The sequence below is a fragment of the Rattus rattus genome, chromosome 3, assembly GCF_011064425.1.
Source record: "Rattus rattus isolate New Zealand chromosome 3, Rrattus_CSIRO_v1, whole genome shotgun sequence".
Classification (NCBI taxonomy): domain Eukaryota; kingdom Metazoa; phylum Chordata; class Mammalia; order Rodentia; family Muridae; genus Rattus; species Rattus rattus.
The window spans coordinates 206,199,603-206,225,337 of record NC_046156.1 but is presented as its reverse complement, the minus strand read 5'-3'; the positions used below and the strand labels follow the sequence as shown (position 1 = coordinate 206,225,337).

General features: G+C 37.8%; 1 protein-coding gene and 1 non-coding gene across 2 annotated transcripts; both read left to right on the top strand.

Moving 5' to 3' along the window:
- Nucleotides 1-93: 93 nt before the first annotated feature.
- Nucleotides 94-19,074, top strand: Tmem167a (transmembrane protein 167A). Its single transcript, XM_032899058.1, has 4 exons — nucleotides 94-215; nucleotides 9,488-9,597; nucleotides 12,051-12,085; nucleotides 15,518-19,074. The coding sequence occupies exons 1-4, from the start codon at nucleotides 213-215 to the stop codon at nucleotides 15,586-15,588; spliced, it is 219 nt and encodes a 72-aa protein (XP_032754949.1). The 5' UTR covers nucleotides 94-212; the 3' UTR covers nucleotides 15,589-19,074.
- LOC116897633 lies at nucleotides 10,109-10,243 on the top strand. Its single transcript, XR_004387612.1, has one exon. It is a non-coding gene; the product is annotated as a small nucleolar RNA U109 (small nucleolar RNA).
- Nucleotides 19,075-25,735: the final 6,661 nt, after the last annotated feature.

The following is a 25,735-nucleotide window of genomic DNA, read 5'->3' as shown; positions in this document are numbered from 1 at the left end:
ATCCGCTAATACCGTGGTTTGCAAGTAGTAGACCAAGCCCCACCTCTTCCGGTAACAGAAGCCTATCACGGACTCCGAATGGCGCGGCATGGGCGGAGGCGCCGCGATAGGCCCAACCGGACCGCTGGAGCGAGCGGGAAGCGCAGCGGGCGTGCATCCTCTTCCGCCCCGGCCCGGAAGGGTGATGTGGCTGGACCAGCACCGGCCTCACTATGGTAAGAACATGGGCTGCCTGGCCGCGGTTGAGTTTCTCGGAGGGGCCGCGGCTCGCGCGGGGCGGCGGGGATGGTGCGGGCGCTGTGGGGCGCGGGAGCCCTGGCTCTAGTGTGATTCTCCCGGGCCCCGAGGGTGCACAGGCCGGGCGTCATGCGGCCCGGGATGCTCAACCTGGAGCATCAGGCCAACAGACCTAGGAAGAGCCCGGGTGATGGAGTCGGCCCCTCGCAAAGAGGCCGACTTGCTACGTTGTTTAGTGGAATTGCGGTGGTATTCCTCTAAACCGATTGCGACCAGTTACAAATATCTGGACGGATGATAGCCACTTTGAAATGCTGGAGTCTCCGTTTCTACTTTTCCCCTTTTCCCCTTTGTTATGTGTTACGTGTGTCACCCCAACCTGTATCTTTAAATAGTAATGAATGGATTGTCGGTTTTCTTAACACTAATCCTACCCTTTCCGTTTTACCTGTTGAATCAATGTTGAGGTAGAGCCCCTCCCTCATCGTTCTCTCAATTCTAATGACGCTTCTTTGCAAAGGAAGGTTTTTAATGATTTCAGTTTTCCTACCAAGGTGTGTCTGCCTTGTAGGAGCTTAACCACCACCCTCATTGGGAGTTCCTATGTGTGGTGTTATGAATTCTTTAATAGTGTAGACCTCAGGAGGCTTGCACTGTAAATCACAAACAGCAGCAAAGGTCAGGACAAGGAAGAGAAAGGCCCTGTGGCCAGGGCATAGATAAAAGTAGACATTAGTAATAAATCATTAAAACTTTGTGCATCTTATCAGTGTTAGGGTAAATGCCAGATCTCCCTGCACTGCCACTTTGGTGAGTTTAGAAGCTATTTATAACCATATTTCTAGAGAAAGCATGTTTGTATTATCTCAAAAACAGCCAGGACGCCCCCGCCCCCAATAGACCCCACACTCTACAGTAAGAAGATACTGAATTTGAGTTCCCAGAAGTGGCTTGAGAATCTCCTATAGCCTTGATCAAAAGCTCAAGTAGTCCTTCCTGCTTTCTTGACAGTGATGTACGTGTAGGCATTTATATTTAATCATATGTTGGAGTTTCCTTCCTGCGCAAGATTAGCACCTTGTAAAGGAGGTAGCCTTTATATGTTTGTTGTATATATTTGTTCTCTGGGTAAGGATTTTATTATCCATTGTAACCTTTTTTTTTTTCCTCTCTACTGCAGAATAATATACACTTGGTCAAAAAGATGCTGTTAATAAGCTGTTAGGAAACTTGAAAAATTGCTTTCTTGCCTAATTACCTAGAAACAAATAGAATCACTTTGCTCTTAGAAGGAGTCAAAGGTACATGTTTCATCCTCTCCTACTTGGGAAAAATCAAGTTAATTTAAAATGGGCAGTATTTTAACTTTTTCCAAAAATAACAAGCTTTAGTTATTAGTACTTGTTATGTACAAGTTCTATTTTAAAGATGCAGTTTCTAAGCGTTTTGCTTTAAACTCCCGACTTCTGAAATACTTGCTGGTAAAGAAAGTGGAAAGTAGGGGCCTGAGTTGCCTAGGATAACACACCTGGGAAGTACAGCCAGGCCTCAGGTTTAGCTTATGTCTCTCTCTGGAAGGCTAACCAGAAAAGTGGTGGTGTGTTCACGGCAGATGTGCCGGTTTCTGCTCCAGATTTTTAAATCTATGATCTGTTGAATTTGTGGGTGTGTAACTGGAAATGGAGGGTTAGAGGGAAAATTCTTTGTATTCTTGTATGTATAGAATGGCTTTGGAAGGATGTGTGAAAGTATTAAATCTGTTTTACTTTTTTAAGTGTTGTAAGAAAAGAGCTGTATGCAGTGTTTCATTACAGTTGTTTACTGGCCATGAGTAACATATGTAAAATATTAAGTGAAGTGCCCAAAATAATATTGATTATAAGGTACGGATTAATCTTAGCAGCTCTGTTTGTCATTATATTCTGTCCTTTCACCTAGTCAAAGGTGCCATTAATCACACAGGAAATCCAAGAAAGGTTTGCGAGAGTAAAGTTAAAATGACACATTTTTTACCATAATTTTTGTTTTATTAGGAGTAAAAATGACAGTAGAAAAGCATGTGTCTTTAGCATAATAAAAATAAATATGACGTTATGAAAGTGTTCCATGAACTTCACTCTGAAAACCCTTGTATAAGGTTAATAGGATAAGGTAATGTGAATATATTATTGATCTTCTCTCAGAGTGCTTAAGAGCAATAAATAAAAATTGTAGTTTCTTTATAGTTTCAGTCTAAATTTTGAGGATTGTTTTTTAAAGCATTGAATGATTCTACTGAGTAACCAGGGATTACATGTCAAGTACCCAGTATTTAGCTTTTCTCTTGTATCAAACAACCTATATTTTATTTATTTTTTTTTTCTTGATCGCAAAGTACATTTTTTTCATGTAGGATTTGCTTTTTTCCCTTCAGGGTATCTTTTCAATCATTTTGTCAAGGTATATAGAGAATTCATTTTTTAAAAACTACTAATCAAGTACTGGTCCCACCTTTGGACTAGATAACTACTAAGACTGCAAGAGAGTTCTGAACTCTGAACTTGACTCATAACCAAAGTTCTGTAGTGGACTTTAAGTAGATAAGGTCTTTATACACTTGTGAAACAGGACCAGTTAGAGATCAGATGCAGCTGACAAGAAATGTTCATTTATTCAACGATAAATTTATGTTTTATGTAATCCAGAATGTGTAATAGACTCTGGTCCTGAAAGACAGGTTATGTCACTTTTGGTCACTTGTAATTAGTGTGTTTTTGTATTTATTTGCAGGCTAAAATTTATCACTATTTCTGTGGTTCTCATTTTTAAAAGATGATAGTACATAGAAACTTCTATCTGATAAAATCTAGTTAGAAAATGCTGACTTCACTTAGGTTTGTAAATCATAAAATGTTGACCCATTTTTCAAGTGTGCTGTAAATTTTACCATAATTAGGTTAAGGGTGTTGACTCTATGTTCTCCTGAGATAAGAATAAACTACTTTACTTTTATGTAAAACAAACAAGTATATATTAGTAAGTAAAAATGTTACTAGCTAGTGTTTTTAATTTTTGTCTTTGGTTTTTAACTCTTAATTTTAAAGTGAAGTTTGAGTTAAACTGGAGAGATTAATGTCAGTAAAAATATTTTACATGTGAGGAATAAACATTTGAAACCCTGAGACAATGTTATTCACAAAGAACCTCTTACTCAGCGAGCAAGGTAAACATTTTGTATTGCTGATACTAAAGATGAATCTTCATGGTGCCAAATCGATCCGATACTAATGAAAACACTAAGTTACGACACTACCCTTTCTGTTGATTAAGTCTTGTCAATAACCAATCATTGAAAGTGAAAGGTACCTGTGGGGGGTGGGGGAGTTTTGTTTTGTTTTTTGTTTTGTTTTGTTTTAATTTTTGTACTTGTTTATTGTTTGGATCCAGCCCCCAGTGCTTAGGAGTGATCTTTGAAGATTTCTTATTTAAAAGTTCTGCTAACAAATGTCCAGGATACTTTTATTTATAATTCTTGAACACGCTCTCATATCCAAACTTGGAGGATATAACATTAACAGTCAAGAATAACTCCAAAAATAAAAATGCCTCTGGACTTCTTTTATTATTTCACTACTTAATTGTGTATCAGTAATCTTCAGAAAGATTACTGAATAGCTTCTCATCTGGCTGCATTAATTCAGCACCTGCATGGCTGTTCTAAGCTCTTGGAAGCTCTGGTTGGAGATGAAGATCTAGATTGTTATGGTGATAAGGCTGCAATGGAAGAGAGACAGACATTAAGTAAAGAGTTTAAGAGAAAATAACCTTGGGAGCCATTGACACAGTGTTTTGTAACGAAGCACAATGCTGAGTGATCTAAGTTAAGGCAGGGCTTCTGTGTCCCACAAGCCTAAGGATTACTTTTAGGTGTAGTTGGTATTGTGTTCCACTGCATGCCACAGGCAGTCCTGATTCAAGGGAATGCCATTGGTTATGGAAAGGAAACATCTATAGATGTGGTAGAGAGAATGGACCCCATGAAAAAAATGATACACAAACCCGCACAAAAGCACGAATATATTTCTAATTGTATGTGACAAGAGACTTTGTATTCAAATCTTCATTTGGAAGATTATCCTGGGAGGGGAGAACACAGGCAGTATGATCTCAAGAACATTTAACAGATAAGAAGAGTAGTGTCAGAGCCAAGAAATAGTGACTTGTCAAAATGTCAGAGTGGTATAAAGCACTTTAGAAATACAAGGTAGTAATAAATTTGTATTGGTTTATGCCCCTAAATTTGTAGCAATTTTAGCAGAATAGGAGCCAGATATTTCACTGGGAACCTGTTTTAATTTTAAATTTATATCTTCATAACTCATCTGAGAGATGTGAACTGACTAGAGTTTGTCATGGAAGTTAGGAAATACACATTTGATCAGCCTTTATAGAATGCAGATGAGCAGAACTTAATCACAATGTGATTCATAAGTTGCTCTGACCTAGAGTTTCGGCACCTGTACCAATTCAAGAACAGCTTCATGTAGCCTTGCACACTGCTTAGAAGAGTGGAGTTTGGAGACAGTGTGCCTATAGAGAGGGTTAACGAAGTAACTCGCTTTTACAGATAAATTATAAATCAATAAATGTGACACTGCCATAAATTAATAAAAAGAATGAAAATATTCTATGGGAAATGTTGGCTTTGTATTCGTTTTGTCAGCATCCTATTAAAAACAAAATCTGTATAAATGTAAGTTTATGTATGGAAAGGAGCCCAGCATCTTTTTATGTGTAAGAATAACAGTGATCATCTTCTAGTTACCCCCAAGCAGTAGTTCTCAGCCTGCGTCACCACCTCATTGCTGCATATCAGATATTTACATTTCAGTTCATAACACTAATAAAGTATAAAGTAGCAATATAGACAGTTTTATGATTGGTGGGTCACACAACATGAGAAACTGTTTTACAGGGTCTTAGCATTAGAAAGGCTGAAAACCATTGCTCTGAGAATCTGCTGAAGGGTTTTGTATTTTACTTTGATATCTGTAACTATCTAAATCACATACATTACCATGGGTTTTAAAAAGTAAAAAGACTCCAAAAAGTTAGTAATTAGCAAATTAGCACACAAAAGCATATATACTTGTAGTCCCTTGAAAACTGGCATGCTCTATAACTACTATTTTAAACTGTAAAGTAGTTGAGTATCTAGAGTTTTCATTTAGCAAGTTTACCTACTCAGCTCTATAGGCCACTTGAAAATGTGTATACCGTGTGTCCTAGAATGAGTTAGAACAACACATCTGTTCAAAGTGTGAGCCTCTTCAAAGTGGGCTCTCCCTAAAATATTGGAGTTCCGGGTAGTGCTAGATGTGGAAACGAGGTAAAAATTGCCTTGGGCCTTCATAGCCTAGGCCTTTCACATTAGAATGCGGATATTTTTGTTCTTTGCTTATTTTTCCAAAATGTCTTTGACAAGTAAGTATGAATTCACAACAGGTTGTAAGCTTCTTGGTTAATTAACAAGATAATGTACTCAGTGTTCTCATCTACTTTGGTTTTTCTCAGTGAGGCCTGTTAATGAACTTTGCATCTTTCTAGTTTGTTATCAGATGTTTTCTTTGTTTAGCTTCCATTCTTCCTGTATCAACATTTTTATATGGAAAGTCATTTTTATTTTTTACAAAATAGTCCTTTTGTTACTCTTAACTCAGAAACTAGTTTGTACTAGTAGACAGCTATGCTAAGCCTTAAGAGGAATGTTTAGTTAACAGGCTGATGTCCGTAACTTAGAAAATACTCTTTTGAACAGAGTCTAAGTATGTTATTTGTTTAAATTATAGAGTTCTTAGGCCATAGAACAAAGCTGTATATATCAGATGTTTCGTGCATGTAAACAGCTTTCATTTGTAAATGATTGTACACACACAAATGTATGTATGTATTCTGTATGCGTGCGTAGGTATGAAACATCCACACACGAATATCCACAGTCCACTTAATATTAGACATGGTGGTGAGTGTTGTTGTATTATCTTTTATGAAAAAGTTCAAATGCAGAAAAGTAAAAAGGGTAAGTGAGCCTTCGTGTACTCAGCATTTTGTGAGCAACTCTCCTTTCCCTACACAGACACAGTGAGAACCAACTTGGGTGTCTTACAACAAAGCATGTTTTTAAAGGCATTCGGGAAAGAAAAGGAAAACTCCATGATAAAAATCCTTAATGTACTTATCTCATTAGGGAGATAGTAAACCCACATTGCAAAACTAACCATTTTACCACCAGAATCCTTTGTTTACTTTGTGTTCTTCCTAAAAATGTCTTAAAATCCCTGCTGCCACCATTTTATTTTTGCTAGAGTCTACTGTATTCTTGGCCCTTCCAATTGAAGTCATGTGGGGATTGACTAAGTATTTGCTTTCTTTAAAACTTTTCCTTTTGAAAACCTGTCTTGGTCCCTGAGATTCCAAGCCACCTCTTGTAGGTGCTACAATACATTACTGTTTAATTTTGAAAGTATACATCTTTTTCTAATTGGAAGATAATTGCTGTGTGTCATCTATAACATACAGATGATAGTGACTGTATTATGCAGTTAATATTGTGAAAGAATACCAGGTGAATGTCAGTACCTGTTTTTAGTTATAAACTCCCAATAAAGGAAGATTCATACAGTCTAACTCTTTAGATCCTTAAGGTCTTAACTTCATTCTCCAGAATATACCCTAAATGTACTTACAGCTGTTTGTTCAGGAGGAAATACAGACAGTATATTCATGTACATGTTCAAAATCATCAAAAGACAGCCATCCTGGCTACTTATTATTCATCACTTTTCACCTGCCTTCACAGATGCAAGCTTCATACCCAAGCTAACTAAAAGCCAAACCACATTAAATACCACCTTTTCTGTGTTAGTGAAAAAATCTTTGCATAGGATTATAATAATTTAAACAAGTATTAAAATGGAAGTTACACGATGTTTTTTATCATTTGATTCAACAAAATAAACACCACATGAACAAAAACATTAAGGGTGTGGTGATTCACACCTTTAATCTCAGCACTTTGGAGACAAAGGCAGGCAGATCTCTGTGAGTTCAAGGCTAGCCTAGTCTACACTGAATTCCAGGATAGTCCAGCTACAACAGTGAAACCCGGCCTCAAAAACAAAGTTTTCGTTCATCTTTTTCAGACCATAAAACTCACTAATGAAACTCATCCACAGTCATCCCTGTTCCCCCACATTTGCATCAGTATTTGGAGCTAAACCTAAGCCGGCTTTGACATCCTGCATCCTGTTTGCTCAACACTTACTATAATTTGTATATAACCATTTTGTCGCTAATCACATTGGTAACTGGGGCTAGGAAGTGGCTTAGTTGGTTGATTACTTACTGGGCAAGTAGGAGCACATGAATTCAATCCCCTGACCTACATTTTAAAAGTGGACCTAAAATTCCTCGGCTGGGAAGTCAGTCTTCAGAAACTTGACGTCCATCCAGTTCAGCTGAATCAGCAAGGCCCAATTTTCTTGAGGGATCCTACCTTAAAAAAGCTCCAGTTTCTGCCCTGCGCATGCATGCGCGCGCGCGCACACACACACACACACACACACACACACACACACAAATATAAATACATAAACATGCATGCACAAAAAAAAAACTTGCTATGTAATGGGCAATCCTTTTTTTTTATGGATTTTATTTATAAAAATATGTAAAACAATTCTAGTACGAATTTTTATCAGTCTCCTAATTCTACAAAGTGGTCTTCTGTGTATATTAAGGTGATTGTTTTGGGTGGTATGGTTGCTGTCTTCTTTAAGATTTTTCCTTTGATCCTAATATACATTTCTTTTTAAGCTTTGAACGTTGAAGGTTTTGTTTTAGTTCCTGTCATAATAGTCTCTTCTGTTTTGTGTTTCATTTGGTTAATGTGACTGAAGGTTTTGTATGTGTGTTGATAGGCACTCCCCATACATTTCTTAATTTCCTTAAGTTTATAACCATTTATCACTAGCTTCTTCTGAGGTTTTCAGTTACACCCAATTTACAAGGAACAAATTTACCTTTGAAAAATAATTACGACAGATTCCTCCTGGTTTTTAAGAAATGCTTCTAAATTAACGAAGTAGTTACTGTTGACTGCTGAATGGAATTGATGTATTTCATGCTTCTGCTTATAATGGAACTGTTTTTATGATATACTGTGATACTTTTGCAGCTTCTTAGAAGTGTTTTGGTGAATCTCTTTTCTTTGGTTTTGCACTGTGCTTCAGACATGTAACCAGATGTTAGAGGCAGTCTAATAGTGTAGTGTTCACACCTAAGGTGTGACTTTTATAATGAAAGTATCTACTGCCATGGGAGGCATAGAGAAGAGATTCTGAGGAGAAAGCTTGGGTGTATATCTACAGTCCCAGCACGTGGTAGGCAAATGCAGAAGGATCTCTGCATTTTAAAAGACGTGTATGAAATACAGAAGGAGGAAAAGTTGATTCCAGGAGACTTCTGACACAGCTGAGCTGAGAGTCTAGACAGAGGGCTCAGCAGTTGAGAGGACTCGCTCTTGAATATTGAAGAATGAACCAAACTTACGTTTATTTGGGTTTAAAGTGTCTGATTTCCTGTTTGTCGATTCAAATATACACTTGTTGGAATTCTTATTTTAACTTTTAGAATGTCACAAACTATTACATAACAAATAACAGTGGGAAAAAGGCAGATGCTTTTCTTTCACCAATGTCTAATAATCTTAGTGGTTGTCAGGGCTTGGAACATCATCTCATAGTTTAAAACATGGTTATCCCAGGCAAAAAGTTAGCTTGAAAGAAACTTTAGTCAGTATTTAATCATTCTCCTTGGCTCTGACCAGGTCGGTAAATACCAAATGAAGACTGAATGGCCAGTGATTGCACTAGGGTCATGGGTCCAACCCCTGTTGGTGTGTGAAGACCACATTTTTTTGTCTAGGACTCTGCCTGCCTTGAACATTCTGTACCAATTATATACTGAGTCCACTTTGCTTGGATTATTTGAATCCTTGACATTTAAGTTAATGCTTTTATATTTGCTGTTGTGCTCCTGCATTTTCTGCCCTAAAAAATGGAAGAACGTGGACTTCAAAGACTTCAGGATGCTAGATTGTGTGCTGTGCAGTATCCTGTTTGCCTGTAATGCAGAATTGTCTGACATTTTTTGCAAAGGAAGTTTCTCTTGTGATATTAATTTGTTTTTGTTTTTTTTTTTCTCTTTATAGTCTGCCATTTTCAATTTTCAGAGTCTATTGACTGTAATCTTGCTGCTTATATGTACGTGTGCTTATGTGCGATCCCTGGCACCCAGCATCCTGGACAGAAATAAAACTGGGTATGTTACAAGTGACAATCAGTGAAGACAGTTCTCATCAACCTCAGATATCAAGTCCTATGAAAGTCATTAGGACGTTTAACTTTATTTATACAGTTTTCAGGACCTTAATACATTTTCCTCATGTTTTAAAGCACCAGAATGCATTTGCAGTATCTTACTAAATTACTGAGTAAATCTAAAGAATGATCTGATGGGACCTAAAATTTCACCCACTGAATAAAAGCGGAGGAAGGATTTATCCAGCTGCTGGCGAAATACTAGATATCCAACAGTTGTTATAGGAATATCCTGTTACCTTTGGAAACACAGCTTTCCCCATGTTACCCTCTTCTCTGAGCGGTTATACATGATTTTTGGAACTTTATTCTAGTTGATTAGTAATATGGAATTATAATATATGTAAGACCTGATAAATAGTAGTTCTTCATTAAAGAATAATCATTATTAAAATTATAATCAAGTATTTTTACTTTTCTAGTCTGTCATGACATTTTCCGTCACAGGGAGGCTGCATGTGGACATGTCTGCCCCTCTTCTCTTGGGGAGTAGGAATGTATCCATAACATGCTACAGCGATGAAGGAGTTCTCAGGGCTACCAACCTTACAGTAGAGGTTGAGTAGTAGTATATTTCTCCTACATTGAAGGCCCCCAAAAGACTTTCCTGTTTTTATACTTCAGAATGTAAGCTAATATAGTCATCTGGGTGATGGGAAACAATTTTATTTCATTATAGATAAGAATATATAGGTTACTTCTCTGTAAAAGTAATTACTAGATTCTTTTTCCTTTATATGTTGTCTCTGAGATTTATAAATTTATAACTGTATATACCAGGTTAGATGGAGACCCTTGGATATCTGGTCTAATACATTTTTGATGACTTCATTATTTAAATTTAACTTCATTTTCTGATGATTTTTTCAATCAAATTTGAATGATATAATAGAATTAAATGATCTTGAACAGGGTAGTACTGGAAAATTGCTTCTTAGGTTTTTCCTGCTTTCCTAGGCCCAATAGCACTGTCAGCATATGAAGCCATAGAAATTAAGCACCAAATTGTAGTGGTTTTTAGTGACTAACAAAGTTTCTTTTAAATAATTACTCAATCAGAAGCTTTAACTCAGTAGTGTTTATTGTGATCCTTAGGTGCCCAGACTCAAACACACATGACTCTGCATAGGTGACCACAGTTAGTGACTCTGGAGGAGAATAAGTGAATTCTGAGTAACATTTTGTCACATGTTCCTTTAGTCCTAACATTACTAAGCATAGCACATGTTACTGCTTTAAAGCGTATCTAATCATTCCTTCATTTATTCCTTATAAAATCCTCTGAGCATAGACGCTGTTATTAAAAAGATAAAGTACCTCCTCCCAGTCACACAATAAGTAGGACTGAGTTAAAGCGCACTTTGGCCTTCTCAGTGGCTTATGTTATTTGCCTCTTAGCTTTCTCTTCACACATAATGATTCATTATGTATTCCTTTGAAGGAAAAGTATAAATATCCCTGAAATTTAAGTTTTGTGATCTTATTGAGCCAATTCTAACATAAGGAATATGTAAGGTTGATTTGTCTTAACTAGTACTCTATTATAAATATAGTTATTAAAAATATATAAACATAATTACAGATATATATATATATATATATACACACACACAGAGAGAGAGATATATACATATATATAATCTCAGACAAACAAGATAGTATTTGTGCTGTTGGGGTAACTTTTCTGTTGATGGCTCATTTACCAAAGCTGTTGCTTTTTTTGCATTCCACATAAATATGTCCATATATGTGCTTGTATTTAATTCATAATTTTTATTCATGGAATAAAAAGGAGCATCTTCATTTTAATTATCATTTCTGGAATATGTGTTTTAGTTGTTACATTTAATAAGCTCATCTACTTGGTCTCACCTAAACTAATACTTTTCCTTATATTACAAAGTAGCTGCACATTTATGTAGAGTTCCTTATTGACTAGCACAGTAAGACCAGCCCCTAGAGTATGCATTATAGATAGTGAAACAGAGAGCTATATCCTGAAAGAAATAAACTATCTTCACTTATCATTTTCTCAAAATTAATCCTTAAATTGACATGTAATACTTCTGGCATTGAAAGTGTTAAGAATCTTGAAGTTAAATGAATTAAATGACTGACTCCCTGTATAAATTTAGCCACTCTCACATTAATGCCCTGATTCTGGCCTGTGATACACATATTCCACTTAACAGTTGCTTCTGTTTAGTGATGGTTCATAGTGTATCCTGTTCTGTTTTTATAAGTAAGTGGTGGCTCACTGTGAGACGAGTACATTTCAGATGTGAAACAAAGATTTCAGCTTAAAATCCAGTATGCAGAATTAATGTACTCTGTGATGTTAACAGAAATAATTGGTTTTCTCAATTGTTTTTGTTCTTTTTTTATACTATGCAGACTATTGGGAATATTTTGGAAGTGTGCCCGAATTGGTAAGTAATCTCCATCCATTTCTTCAACTATAAATCATTGGACACTATTTATATTATACTCATAGCAATCAAATGTCTGTTTCCCATGTGCAGGATTCTTAATTCTGTATACTTTTGCAAGTATTTACTGAATTCTACTATTTGTTCTTCTTTCTGCTACTTAAAAGCAGATTAATTGGAGACTGCACTATTTTATTAACAGGGAGATGGGAAAAAATAGAAGAAACATGCATTTTTTGCAGCAAATTCAGACAATATCTGTAATATGTGTTTATACCATTCTCATGTGTGCTATTTTAATAAATCGGGATTTGGAAACGTTTGAGGCATTTTTAAAATTTTTATTTTGCATAAGGATGAATGTGCCCATTCCACAATTTACATGTGAAATTCAGAGTACAACGTGTAATGGTTACCTTTCTCCTTACAACACATGTTTACTGAAGAGGTTTGTGTAGAGACTTGTGTGGCACTCAGTCATGAAAAACGGCAGCAAACCCTAAAATAGCAGAAGAAATCTTGAAAAGGAACCAAGAAGAAAAACAGACAGATTACCACCATCTGTGCCTAGTGCTCATAGCATAAGTGTAAACCAGACTGCCTAGGAGGCAGGCGACCCTGACAAAGGAAATATATCTAATCAATAGCATTGCCAAGAACAAGATAGCTAAGCAGCTGAGCACACCGCAGAGAGGTGGAGATGGCAGGGAACAAGTTCCCATCCCATCGTGGCGCGCTGCTAGCTCCTAAAGAAAAGGTTGCGGTGGTTTTGGTCCATTTTATGTAGGAAGTAGACGTGTGAACAGTTCTGTGTGGTAGCCAGCCAAGTGCCCTTTTGTTGGTGATTATGACCTCAAATGTGGTCTGTTCTTCTAACTGTAAATGCCTTTTCTTTTTGCTTGTTCATTTGTTTATATCCCCTTCCCCAAGTGTTCCTTCTTAAAAGTATTTGAAAGCATTTGCTTTGTTTTAACAAGTGGTTTGAAAACACTGGTGCTGATACACGTTTTTTCAGGCTCCTCTCTACTCTTGACACACACAGAGAGAAGCTTTTTCCCCAGGAAGAATAGCTGTGATTTTAATGGGATAGCAGTAGTCAGATCCTCTTATCTTGTTACAATTCAGATGATAGCAACTGTTTCACATTCACTTGCCTCACTTGCACAAGCTTCTCCCAGACAAGAAATAACATTCTTACTCAAGTTCAACCAAAGACATTTAGCTCTACCACATGGCAATCTCTTTTAAGAAAATGAAAAACATGAAAATGAAACCCATCTGTAAATTATACCATTCTAGGTCATAAGATGAGGAAGGAACTTCCTCAAGAATTAATATTGAGCAGATGGAAAACTCAGTACAGGGATAATTGCTCCCCTTGGTGTTTGCTGTAACGATGCTAAGCAGTGAGCATACCAGCCCTTAGAGGAGTAGCAGGCTTTCTAACGTCTGCATAAAGTTTATGGAGCAGTGAGGAGCTTCGTGAGACCAGCCAGCCTAATGAACCAGTGAGCCCTGTGTTCCGTTTTTTAATGATGATGTTTTGTTTTGTTTTGTTTTTTATTTGAACTGATGTTACTCTAAAATCTTTTCATTATAGATCCTCCTTAAATAGAAGGCAGTCTGTTGTTAAATGTCTATTGAGAGGAGAGGAGGAGGGGGAGGAGGGCAAAGGTAAATAAAACTTTAGAATACCAAATCTGTGGTTTTTATTTTGTTTTGTTTTGTTTTAGTATAGTTTACTTGGAATTTTTGTTGGTTTGGTTTGGTTTAGTTTGTTTTGGTTTACATTTGAGGACAGGGTCTCAATATGGTAAACCACATTGATTGGTGATTTTTTTGGAGGATGGTTTTATAAGCAGTTATCATCACAGGCCTGGCTAAATGTCTGCTTCTTCAATATACGTGACATTTTCTGTGATTTTTGCATTGGACAGACACAAATGTATAAATATAGCAATGTGGCAATTTGGGATCAGTGGAGAAGCTCTTAAAATGAAATGAGTTTGAGAATTTTAGTTATTGACGGAAGTTAAGATTGACATTTCCAGGTTGACAAGCCAGGTAAGTGACCATCTAAGGTAAAATAAGGAGGTTGCTTATGGGGAAATGGAATTTAGACAGCAAGGGAGAACCAAAATGAGGCTAAGTCAGAGCCATCTCTTGTAGACTGACAAAGGATACAGATGTTTTACAGCTGTTTCTATGTGACTCCTTTCTTTCATATCTGGTACCCTTGAAATTAGTACAGCTTACAGTTACTAAAGAAACAATAACAATTAAAATGACCCTTACAGGGTCTGTGAACTGGCAAGATATTTTCATAAGCTGACATCAGATCTGGATCAGGTGAAGGAAAACCTCCAAATACAGCCATTCTTAGACTAGTGTGGAATCAACTCATTACAGAAGTTTTGAATTTAATTTCTACTTTTATCTTTTTAATTTATTGAAAGACTGAGATTTTCAAAACTATGAACATGAGAGATAACACATAATTTTTCAGACTTCAGAGAATTTCTAAATTTTCTAGGAATGCTCAACCAATGATATCTAGTCAGATGTTCTAAAATCTCCCAAATGGAGTGGTACTTCTCATCCCGAACTTTATGAATAGGAATGTTTGATTGTAAAAGACTCTATACCATATCTATATCAAAAGCAGTTGTTCTGGGGAGAAGAGAAAGGGAACTAATGCCTGTTTATTTAAATGGGTAATATTGGCTGTGTTGGCTGTCTAGCTTGTTTTCACATACAAATGCTTTCTAAACTCTACACGTATCATGAACTCTACCACATGTAAAGAAGATATTGCCGCGTGCTGTGCGGTAGATTCCTGTGTATAGGTAGAAATTCCCTGTTTTCTCAAGAGCCATACCAGCCTTTGGCTCTTAGTTGCTGGAGAGCATTTCCATGGCTCCAGGAGCACATCATTGGTGCTCTCACATACACGACTCATAAATAGCTTAGATATTGCAGCTCGCCGTGTCCAGCTAGCCCTTTTACATTGAGACATGATGTTGACATCTACAAATGTCACACTTGCAAACAACAAAGTAGAGTTAGAATAATAATAATATCTCATGTGCCAGCAAATGGTTCAGCAGGAGGAGGCGCTAGCCTGATAACCTGAGTTCAGTATCTAACCTTCATAGAACGTCAGAAAGAAAGGACCCACTCCAGAGTTGTCCTCTCACCTCCACATGTGCCCTGTAGCCTGATCACTGTGGCCGGATGAAGCACATGATAACAATGGCTTCGGTTTTGTTTCAGGTCCCTTAAGGTTATTGCCTTGTGTTTGGCTGCAGTTTCAACACATCTTGTTTTTTGGTATCTTTAGGTCCTTGTTTTCCCTCTCTTGTAGTAGTAGCTTTAACATATCCATATTAGTCATTCGTTCAACCAAGAGGCATGTCTTCTTTTCTTCAACAGGTGAACGCAAGAGTCCTTATGTCGCCATATGCTGTATAGTGATGGCCTTCAGCATCCTCTTCATACAGTAGCTTTGGAAACTACCAGCACGTGATTGCCATCAGACTGTACACAGGACTTGCCTCCAGAAAATAACGGGGAGAATGGTTAAGCCTCTTGTCTCTGAACATGGAATGAGATAAATTTCGAGATGCTGTTCTCTATTTTTATGCTATTGGACCAATGAACTGTATGAATAATTACGATGTAACAGTTTAATACACAGGGACGTGAGTGATTGTAGCCATCGACCTCGGTTCTCTCACTCCAGTATTACGCTCTACAGACGTCATCCTGTTATGTCAGGACTGCTTTTCCTAAGGTTCTCCAGGCACGAAGTAGAAACCCAGTGGCCAGTTCCACAGGCTTCTTTGACTAGGGCTTCAAAATAATGTCTTCACAGAGTGATACCCTCTAGCGACTGGCCTATTTTTATTGAGAGAAGAAAATGGTTCTATTTTTGTTGTTACTGTTCTTAGGAATTGCATTCATATTTAAACCCTTTTGATTGCTAACCAGAGTACCTCTATTCTTGGCAAATTCTGTACTTTATTACAGGTGTTTAAAATAGTTTAAACAAAACTGCATTTCTTTAATTAGCGTAAGAGTTGGGCTTCTAGTCACAAATGTATGGCTGCCGTCCTACGAAGGAGAGTATCTTAGAATGACAAAAGCGGCAAGCAGAACGATGACTGAATATGCATTATACATTTCTCGTTCTCTGTGGTGTTGAGTCTTCCAAATAGAACATCCATGTAGTTACCCAAATGCGTTATTTGTGGTGTTTTTAATGCAGCACTTTGCTTCTGGTTTATGTCCTGTCAGCGTGAACTGGAATCTCTTCTGTAACTTTGTAGGTGATAAACATACCTCATACTGCTTAGTCTGGGTACTGTGCTCTCAGTGTATTTCAGCTTTCACACAGATTGGGAATAGACGCGAGTGAAGCATACATATTCAAAGGATACGTGCAGGTTTGTGTCCAACATTTCTTCAGGTCAGCTGAAAGTCACTCACTACTTCAAAGCAAAGAGGAACTAAATCCTAGCTGGAAGCACTTCATAGCATTTATTAATTAATTACTGGGTTCAACTGCTCCTTTAAAAGTTAAAAAAAAAAAAAAGAAAAAGAAAACCTTTTTCTTAGAAGTGAGGTTTCTATAGAAGCCAAGCGTTGGACTTGAAGACTTGTTGTAAAGCAGTATATCACTGTGCAGCCCAAATGACCACCACAGCTAGCTAAACCACCAGCTTTGAAATAGTGCTCTAGGCCCCATGGATTACAGTCTACACTAACGTCTAGGAAAGCTTACTTGGTGTATTTTACGGGTTGCTTGTTTTCCAAAAGATCTTTGCAATGTCTATATCTAGTTTAAACTGGTCTAATTTACTTTGAATGTGAAATCAGGTTATGATAATTACTCTACTCTGAAATTTACCTTGGGCTTAGTATTAGGTCAAAGATTTTCACTGTGTCCCAAAAGTAGGACTCTCTCCTCTGCACATTAAGTAGTCACCTTTCAGGGTTCGATTTTTGGTTGGCCATCTGTTCATCTCCACTACCAACTGAAGTTTCCAGAAATGTGGTCAACTTCTTTCCTAAGTTAACATACATCTCATAAAAATGGAGAGAATAAATGTTGTCTTTAGTTTGACATTTTAGACAATGTAGGTGGAAATTAGAGAAAGACATAGATAACTTGAAGCTTCCGGGTAACATAAGACTTTTATCATTACGTAGATTCTGGGCATTCTGGGCAGGTATTTCTAGTCCCCACCCTCCTGAACGTTTACAGTACAAGCACTGTGGAGGTGTAGGAAGGCTGCAAAGACAAAGATCTTACAAAGAAAGGCAATTAGCATTTTTGATGTGCAAACAGTGACTCCTGTTTTCTAAGCCACAGGGTCGTGTGGGAGGTGTGAAGCCCACAGAATGGTTAGCTGTCTTTGTTAGTGGGGTGTGGAGGAGCAGTAAAGCACTCCAGGCAGCTGGCCTTTGCACAGACGGTAAACACACAGTGTAGGGGACAATAGGGGGCGAGACGCACTAAGCCCCAGGCCTGGCAGTGTTCAGATGTTCGCCCTAGCTACTTTGTTGGCTCTAGAACCTTGAAGCCATGTCTCCAGATTTGTTTTGTTTTGGGTTCCCCATTTGTTTCATCTGTGTCATTGACAGGCAAGGAGTCCTGTCTTCCTTCCAGGTAGTCTCGCAAGAGGGGCAAAAGGCCTCGCGTTAAATTGGTTTTAATAGTTTTAAAAAGTTAAAATACCAATCCGGTGTCTTGCTGATGTCTTTAATATGCTGGAAACTACCATATATGTTTCAATTCAAGGTGTTTCCTGCTGGGGTTAGTAAGAATATTTATAAATTTATAATAAATTTGTTTATCTTCTTAATAAAATTAGTCTTGTACCATAGGGTGACACAGATTTCCATACATTAACTTTTCCAAGTTTACAAAGTCAAACAAATCTGCCTCCATTTGTGAAAATTATTTAATACTTATTAATAATATTTTTTTCAGGAAACATGTACACAATTGGTATGGCATGTGACCATTGAAAATAAATGAGTAGTTGATCTGTATTCTTAGTGTCCATGAAAGATGAAATTAATGTCTATGAAGTATAATGTGCTAACACTTATTCTTGAGATAATCCCAGCATTCTTTAAAAAAAAAAAAAAAAGAGAAGATGCATTGTGGGTAGAACGTCTCAGAGAGCATGGATTAAACGGAACTTGACAGTGTTGTTTTAAAAACACAATTCTGTGTTTGGGATTATATGTCCCTTAGTTTGTTGTGGCACATGTGAAGTATGGCGTGGCCAGACAGATGTTATATCCTGGAAAGTCATGTATTTTACCTACCTCAAAACTGAAGCTGAGAGTTTGTTTCCCCTCCTGCCTCACAAATCCTTCAGGAGGATAATAAAATCTCCCTTGGTTTATGAGCGAGCAAAGTTGACAAAGGGATACACTAGTAGATTCTCCTGAGACTTTTGTAAACATTGTAGAGGCAACTGGCCAATGAAGGCTGTGTTTTCAGAAACTTGTAAAATCCCATATTCTAGCTGCTAAATGCAACCCCAGCTGTTAAAACAAACATCCATCCCAAAAGTGCACTGTTTACATTTCCTGGACATACAGAAAATATTTCTACTTATCAAGAACTTAAGCTCCACAAAAGACTTTGAGAAGTTACCCAACCCTTGAAATCTGAAAACATGAATGGAAAATTCTTAGGGGTTGTTCTTCTGTTCCTTTGGTATCATCTAGTAATAATAAATGTCCTCAAAATGGTGCTAGCAGTCACCGTGGCAACAGGGAGTCATGATTAACTTCTGAGAAATAACTTCATATCATTTCCACTTTGCCCTAAACTAGTTCCTAAATAATCTGGAAGAGCATTTCAGTACCTTTTGGAGAAAGAACTATAATTCATGTTTAAAAGAGGAGGTAATCATCTTAGTCTCTGGTTAGTTTACATGCCTGCTATGTAATAAAAAATGAACTGTCAAAAGCCTTCTAGTTTTGTCATCACATTAAAAGAGAGCAGTACATAGAGCTTAGAGGGTGGCCATTAAGGCTAGAGTAGCTTATCTCCATGTGTGACTTTCCAAGATAAGTTTGGAGGTAATATTTTTATTGTTTGGTATTTTAAGGCTACCCATTCAATCTCATTGCTGTTTCTTTACAAACCCCAAATATCTAAAGTAATGGCTTCTGTGTTACTGTGACCATGATACCAGACAAGAGCAAAGAGGAAGTTTGTGGGTATTGTTTGCTCTCTTGGCATATTGGAGTTTCCCTAAAAACATTTGGCAGGGACTCAAAGTCATGATGGACCAGAGAGCTGAGGAGGCCAGAGGCTACAAAATAGGCCAAACTCAACTTTGAAAGGCCCAGCCCTAGAGACCTACTTCTGAGCAGGCACCGTCTCCAAAATCTCCATCCCCACCAGTAGGAAATAAGTATCCCAAAAGCCAAAGTAATGTCTTGCCTGGTCTGCTTTGGATCTGATCTTGAATTGCCACAGACATAGTTGAATTCCGATTCTCCATTTAAATGCCAGTTATTGAATATTTAGTCTCATTTGAGTGCCTGCATATCAATTCCTATCCAAATCCTAGAAATGTAACTCATCTAATCAACACTATTTAAAGAATAATTATTGTGGAGGAATACTTGTTCTATGCTTTAGAAAGCATGCTCCTTCTACTATAGACTTCCCAAGAAATGTACACTTGCAAACCTTTTTACACCAGTTCCTAAAAAGATGTTGAACCTAAGCCATGAGTAGCATGAATTTTGGCTTCAGCTGGGCTTTAAATTGAGACTAGGAGAGCAGGAGAGCAGTATCGTGGTCACTTGGTACGTTGTGTACCTTCCTTACTATGCTGTAGTGGCTTCCAGGTGATGTAAAACTTATTACTGTATTTCTTTCAAATGAACTCCAAATGGCATTAAAATAGGCCATTAAGCTTAACATGTGCGGGAAAGGAAAACAATTCAGAGGCTGAGTGTACACGACTCACCAATACAATATTGGGGGTAGGGATAAGAAAAAGGTAAAGATATAAGTATTTTAAGGTAAAGTGGGTTGTTCTAACATCCTGTGGGGCATGAAAGCACACAAGGGCAGGGAGGGTATTAGCCAGATACTACTGTTACAGTTTTATTTGACAAGGAAAGTGGCCCGAAGCAAATGTGTAGAGATTGAGTGTTTATTGCTAAGTGCTCAAACCTGGACTTTGTCAGTCTCTTCCAACACACTAAACTACTCACCACAGGCTAAATACTGGGCAAGTGCTGTGCAGAGATTAAACTGTTTAAAAGAAATAAATGTTTAAGGCATAACAGAGTTGAAGAAGTCTGGCACTCTAGCAAGATTTCTGTGTACTATCCAAATGTTGAAACTGATATCTGCGGGCCCACAGTGATATGGAAAGATTGGAACTTGGGAACTTTAAAGTTAAGGAAATACTGAGAATCCATCAGTTAGCACTCTGAAAACATAGTTTTCCTTAGGATTACTTGATAGAAATCTTATTTATGCATTTTTAACTAAATGTTGTAAGTAAGGCCTGGGAAGATATATAGTAATAACCTGTAAAGAAAGCTGTTAAGTTTACTATATGAAATTAAAGTTGTACATCTCAGAATAATAAAGCTAGGTAGGTCTTATGAATACTTGGACTTATGAGGAAACACTCAGATCTTTTAGTGGGCCATTGTTCTTGCCTTTTCATAAACCAACACTCAAAGTCTGCTTATGGTTCTAAACAAATGTAGTAAAAGGATTCAGTATTTCAATCACAAGTTATCTTTTCAGAAATACACTTTAATGTGTCAGCAGGCTAACAGGAAAAAAAAAAAAAAAAAAAAAAGGTGACAATGCTGTGATGATCCTTCAGTCCGTAAGTGATTACTATGACCTGTCATCAAGACCAGAGATAACTGGTAGAGTTCAGGATAATCTTCAATTCCATTAAAAAATGAAAACTAATACCTCATTAACAACCCAGGAGATAGGGTCTTCTGTATTTCCCATTCCATTCATAGGTGAACTGCATTTGATAACTTGCATATGACAGATATGCATAGGCACTACTAAGATCAAAATAGTCTATGTAGGATAAAACAAACACAGCTCGAGGAACCTAGGTTTTAGTTGAGACTCTCCAGACCAGGAGAGTGGAGAGACAAAAAGCATACTCAATCCCTAATGAAGACCAACAAGAACCTGAAAGAATTTACATGGCGTATTCACAGAAGTCTAGTTGAAGAGTTTGATGGGTAGGCTAAGACTCCTGCAGATAAAGATTATAACCAAAGGAATGGTATAGTCAAAAGACCTTAAGAATTGAGGTAACAGAGCAGTAGGAAACTAATAAAGAGAATTAAACGAGTTAGGCAAAGAATGATAGTAAAGGGTGGTGCAGTCATGCAAAGGATTTAGTTATAGAGGTTTGTATGGTACAACCACCGTCTAAATGTTGGAACTATAAATAAGGATGAACTGAAACCAGTTTTTGCTCATCTGGCCTACATACCACAGATATTTATTTTTAGGAAAGAGGCCAGCGCCCTTTATCTTAGGGTTGACCAGATCTGGCCCATCATCCAGCTGAAAGGACCAAAGGGAAGATAGAATTATTGCAGGCTCAAGTGTTTCCTCACATCAGTTATGGTAACTGCAGATCTCCGGCATTGTGTACAAACTGCTTCATCCTGCTGAACACATTTCACACTCTGCCGGAACTTTACAAAGAAGTCAATTGTATGAACATACTGTTTAACCCAGTTGACAGATTCTAGACACTGAGAGTGCCACCGTTATCTCACCTTTTAGTACTAAATGCTCGCCTTCTGGTATCACCCATCTGAAACTCACTCTGTTGTGGTACCTCTACATGTCCATCCTCACAAGCAGCGAGACAGTCCCACACGCTGAGTTCATATCTGTGGTGATGCAAACCTCCTTCTGGAGCTCCAGAACTATGAAAAGAACATTCTGCCCTCCCAAAGCACACAGAGTTACAGCGCAGGAGCTAGCATGTTGCTATCATTATTTAAACGACGAAAAGCACTGTAGACAAATGAAAGAGCTAATAAAAATGTGTTCTTATTCCTGATTCTAAAACTTTAGCAGCTGGGCTTTCCCATGTGGAATAATGTTGCATAAATAACCCAGCCAGGAAACAGAGACTATAAAAAAGCTGAACGCATGATAGATGGTCTCAGACATACTCCTCATCATACCCGGTGGAGTTTCAAAGAAGTGGTCACTCGAAGATACTGGCGAACTGGTGCTGGCATGTGCCATCAGCAGCTGCAAAATCTGTTACCTGGGTCATGTGTCACCCATTCCTCAGTAACTCCTTCAAAGTCTCTTTGAAACGTTCCATCTATCCCATGGGGACCTTTTCTGCTCCATTCAGATATGTCATCCTTTTGCCATGGAAATGAGAGAAAAAGATGGCTCTCAGAAAATAAATGTTACATTTGCAACCAAGCTTAATTTGTATATAATTTTAAAAGCAAATACCCTGTGTGTATTCTACTCTTATCCACATAATGTAGCCAAAACTACCTATGCATTTCTTACTCCTACAATTTCCTTTCAATAAAGCACATACAGTCACAGACACAAATACCAAAAGGTGCCATGAGAATGAGGAATAGGCATTAGGCCTAAAAAGGTAAGTGCAGCTCCTTTACATGTGTATGAGGCAACATGGCAGCAAGAAACCACAGTTCAAGTTGTAGGTAGGATTCAGAAACAAGTCTCATTACAGGTTTGGATAAGGTCACAAAATTCTTCCCAGACTTGAACCCCGACGAGAGCCCTGGATTTATAGTAAGTGTCGCTATTCATTGGTCTCTATGTCTATTTCCCAGCAGTCAGCAGTTTCTTAATTATGGACAACGCTCTTGGAGAAAGAACAGGTTTTGACATACGCGCACACATGCACACATATGCATACCCCTTCTGGGTTTCCCCTCTGCAAACCCCTTATCTTATCCCCCCTCTTCCCTGCTTCTATGATGGAGCTTGCCCCACCCACCACCTACCCACTCCTGCTTCACCCACTGTCCTAACATTCCCCTACACTGGAACATCAAGCCTCCACAGGACCAAGGGTCTCCCCTCCTACTGATGTCAGATAAGGCCATCTGCTACACATCTGCTACATATGAAGCTGGAGTCATGAGTTCCTCCATGTGTACTCTTTAGTTGATGGTTTAGTCCCTAGGAGCTTTGAGGGGTCTGGTTGGTTGATGTGTTGTTCTTCCTATGGGGTGTGAAATCCTTCAGCTCCTTCTGTCCTTTCCCTAACTCCTCCATTGGGGTACCTGTGCTCAGATGGTTGGCTATGAGCATTCACATCTGTATTGGTCAGGCTCTAGAAGAGCCTTTAAGGAGACAGCCATACCAGGCTCCTGTCAGCGAGCGCTTCTTGTCAGCAATAGTGTCTGGAGTTGGTATCTGCACATGGAATAGATTCCTGGGGTAGGACAGTCTCTGGAGGGCCTTTCCTACAGTCTCTGCTCCAGATCTTTAAATTTTTTTTCTCCAAGATAAATTCTTGGAAATCCCATTGTAGCTGATTTTCTACATTTGTAAAATGTACCTAGTGCTTTATCTTCCCCAACATTGCATGACGGCTCACTTTGATCTTTTAGAAGTCACAGCAGACCTGTTACTACAACAGAAGTTACTTCAGTAGGGAAAGTGGATGGGCTTCTTAAGAGTATCTGTATTAATGTGCTCACTTGTGGGCTATACTGTATAAAGAAATGTCCACAACAGACAAAGGATAGAGGGACAGCAGAAAAAGTACTGTTAGGATTTCAATGGCTTAATATTTTCCATATTACTTTCTCTGCTCTCCGTTACTTTTATTTGTTCTGATCCAATGACAGACACTAATATTGCTCTCCCTGTGATTGCCCGAGAATAACATGAATTACTAAGTATAAGACAATTCTTGCTGTCCTCAGAATTTCAGAAGCTCTTAGTACGAAGTGGATGGTTGCCAGGGTGAAGTAAAAATACTAGAAATTTGGAGACTGATAGAGAGAGCATAACAGACAATAGAGATTCATGGGTGAGCAGAGGTGGAGGATGGTGGCATGTTCATTCTGAGCAACAGCCTGAATGCCAATTGACACTCACGGCTTGATGGCCTTTGTTTCTAGTTTGTTGCATTCATGATACAGTGGGCCTGAATCTCCATTTAAATAATACTGAGGGAATCTAGTTACTTCATTGAAGTTACTAATTTTTTTTAAGATTTATTTATTTATTTTATGTATGAGAGTTCACTGTTGCTTTCTTCAGACACAGCAAAAGAGGGAATTGGATCTTATTACAGGTGGTTTTAAGACATCATGTGGTTGCTGGGAATTGTACTCAGGAACTCTGGAAGGGCAGTCAACACTCTTAACCACTGAGCCATCTCTCCAGCCCTGAAGTTTCTAATTTTTTAATCTATGAGACGCAGTATTGATGTGACCATTAAATATGAAATAAATTTTGACAGGAAAATATTAGTTGGTAATATTGATTGGTTGGTTGATTGATTTATTGATTATGGACTATGCCCCTCAGAGTACAGCTTCATGTATATGAGACTGTGCAGCCTACCACACACAATTACATAATTGCAAAAGATATTTTTGCATGTTAATAAGTGAGGAAATCCAGGAGTGGAGAAAGTAACAGTGAATTTATTATTTTAATGTTTATGATTCATGCTTTTGCAGGAAAACCATGGTAAGATTAATGACAAGTAAGTATGTTTTCAATAACAACAAAAAGACAAAAAAGACACATACACATGGAAGCTGAACAATTCTCTTTACTCAATGATAACTTGTTCAAGGAAGAAAAAAATTAAAGATTTTTTAGAATTTAATGAAAATGAAGGCACAGCATAACCAAACTTATGGGCCACAATGAAAGTAGTGCTAAGAGGAAAACTCATAGCTCTCAGTGCCTCCAAAAGAAACAGGGGAAAGCGTCAACAGCTTGACAGCATACCTGGGAGCTCTAGAACAAAAAGAAGAAAATATGCCCAAGAGGAATAGAAGGCAGTAAATAATCAAAATCAGGGACAAACTCAACCAAGTAGAAACAAAAAGAACTATACAAAGAATCAACAAGACCAGGAGCTTGTTCTTTGAAAAAAATAACAAGATAGATAAACCCTTAGCCAGACTAACCAGAGGGCACAGAAAGAATATCAAAATTAACAAAATCAGGAATGAAAAGGGAGACATAACAACAGAAATTGGGGAAATTCAAAAAATTTTAAGATCCTACTACAAAAGCCTATACTCAACAAAACTGGAAAATCTAGAGGAAATGGACAATTTTCTAGACAGATACCAGGTAACAAATTTAAATCAGTATCAGATAAACCATCTAAATAGATCCATAACCCCTAAGGAAATAGACGCAGTCATTAAAAGTCTCCCAACCAAAACAAGCCCAGGACCAGATGGGTTTAGTGAAGAATTCTATCAGGCCTTCATAGAAGACCTAATACAATACTCTTCAAACTATTCCACAAAATAGAAACAGAAGGAACATTACCCAATTCATTCTATGAAACCATAATTACATTTATACCTAAACCACACAAAGATCCAACAAAGAAAGAGAGCTTCAGA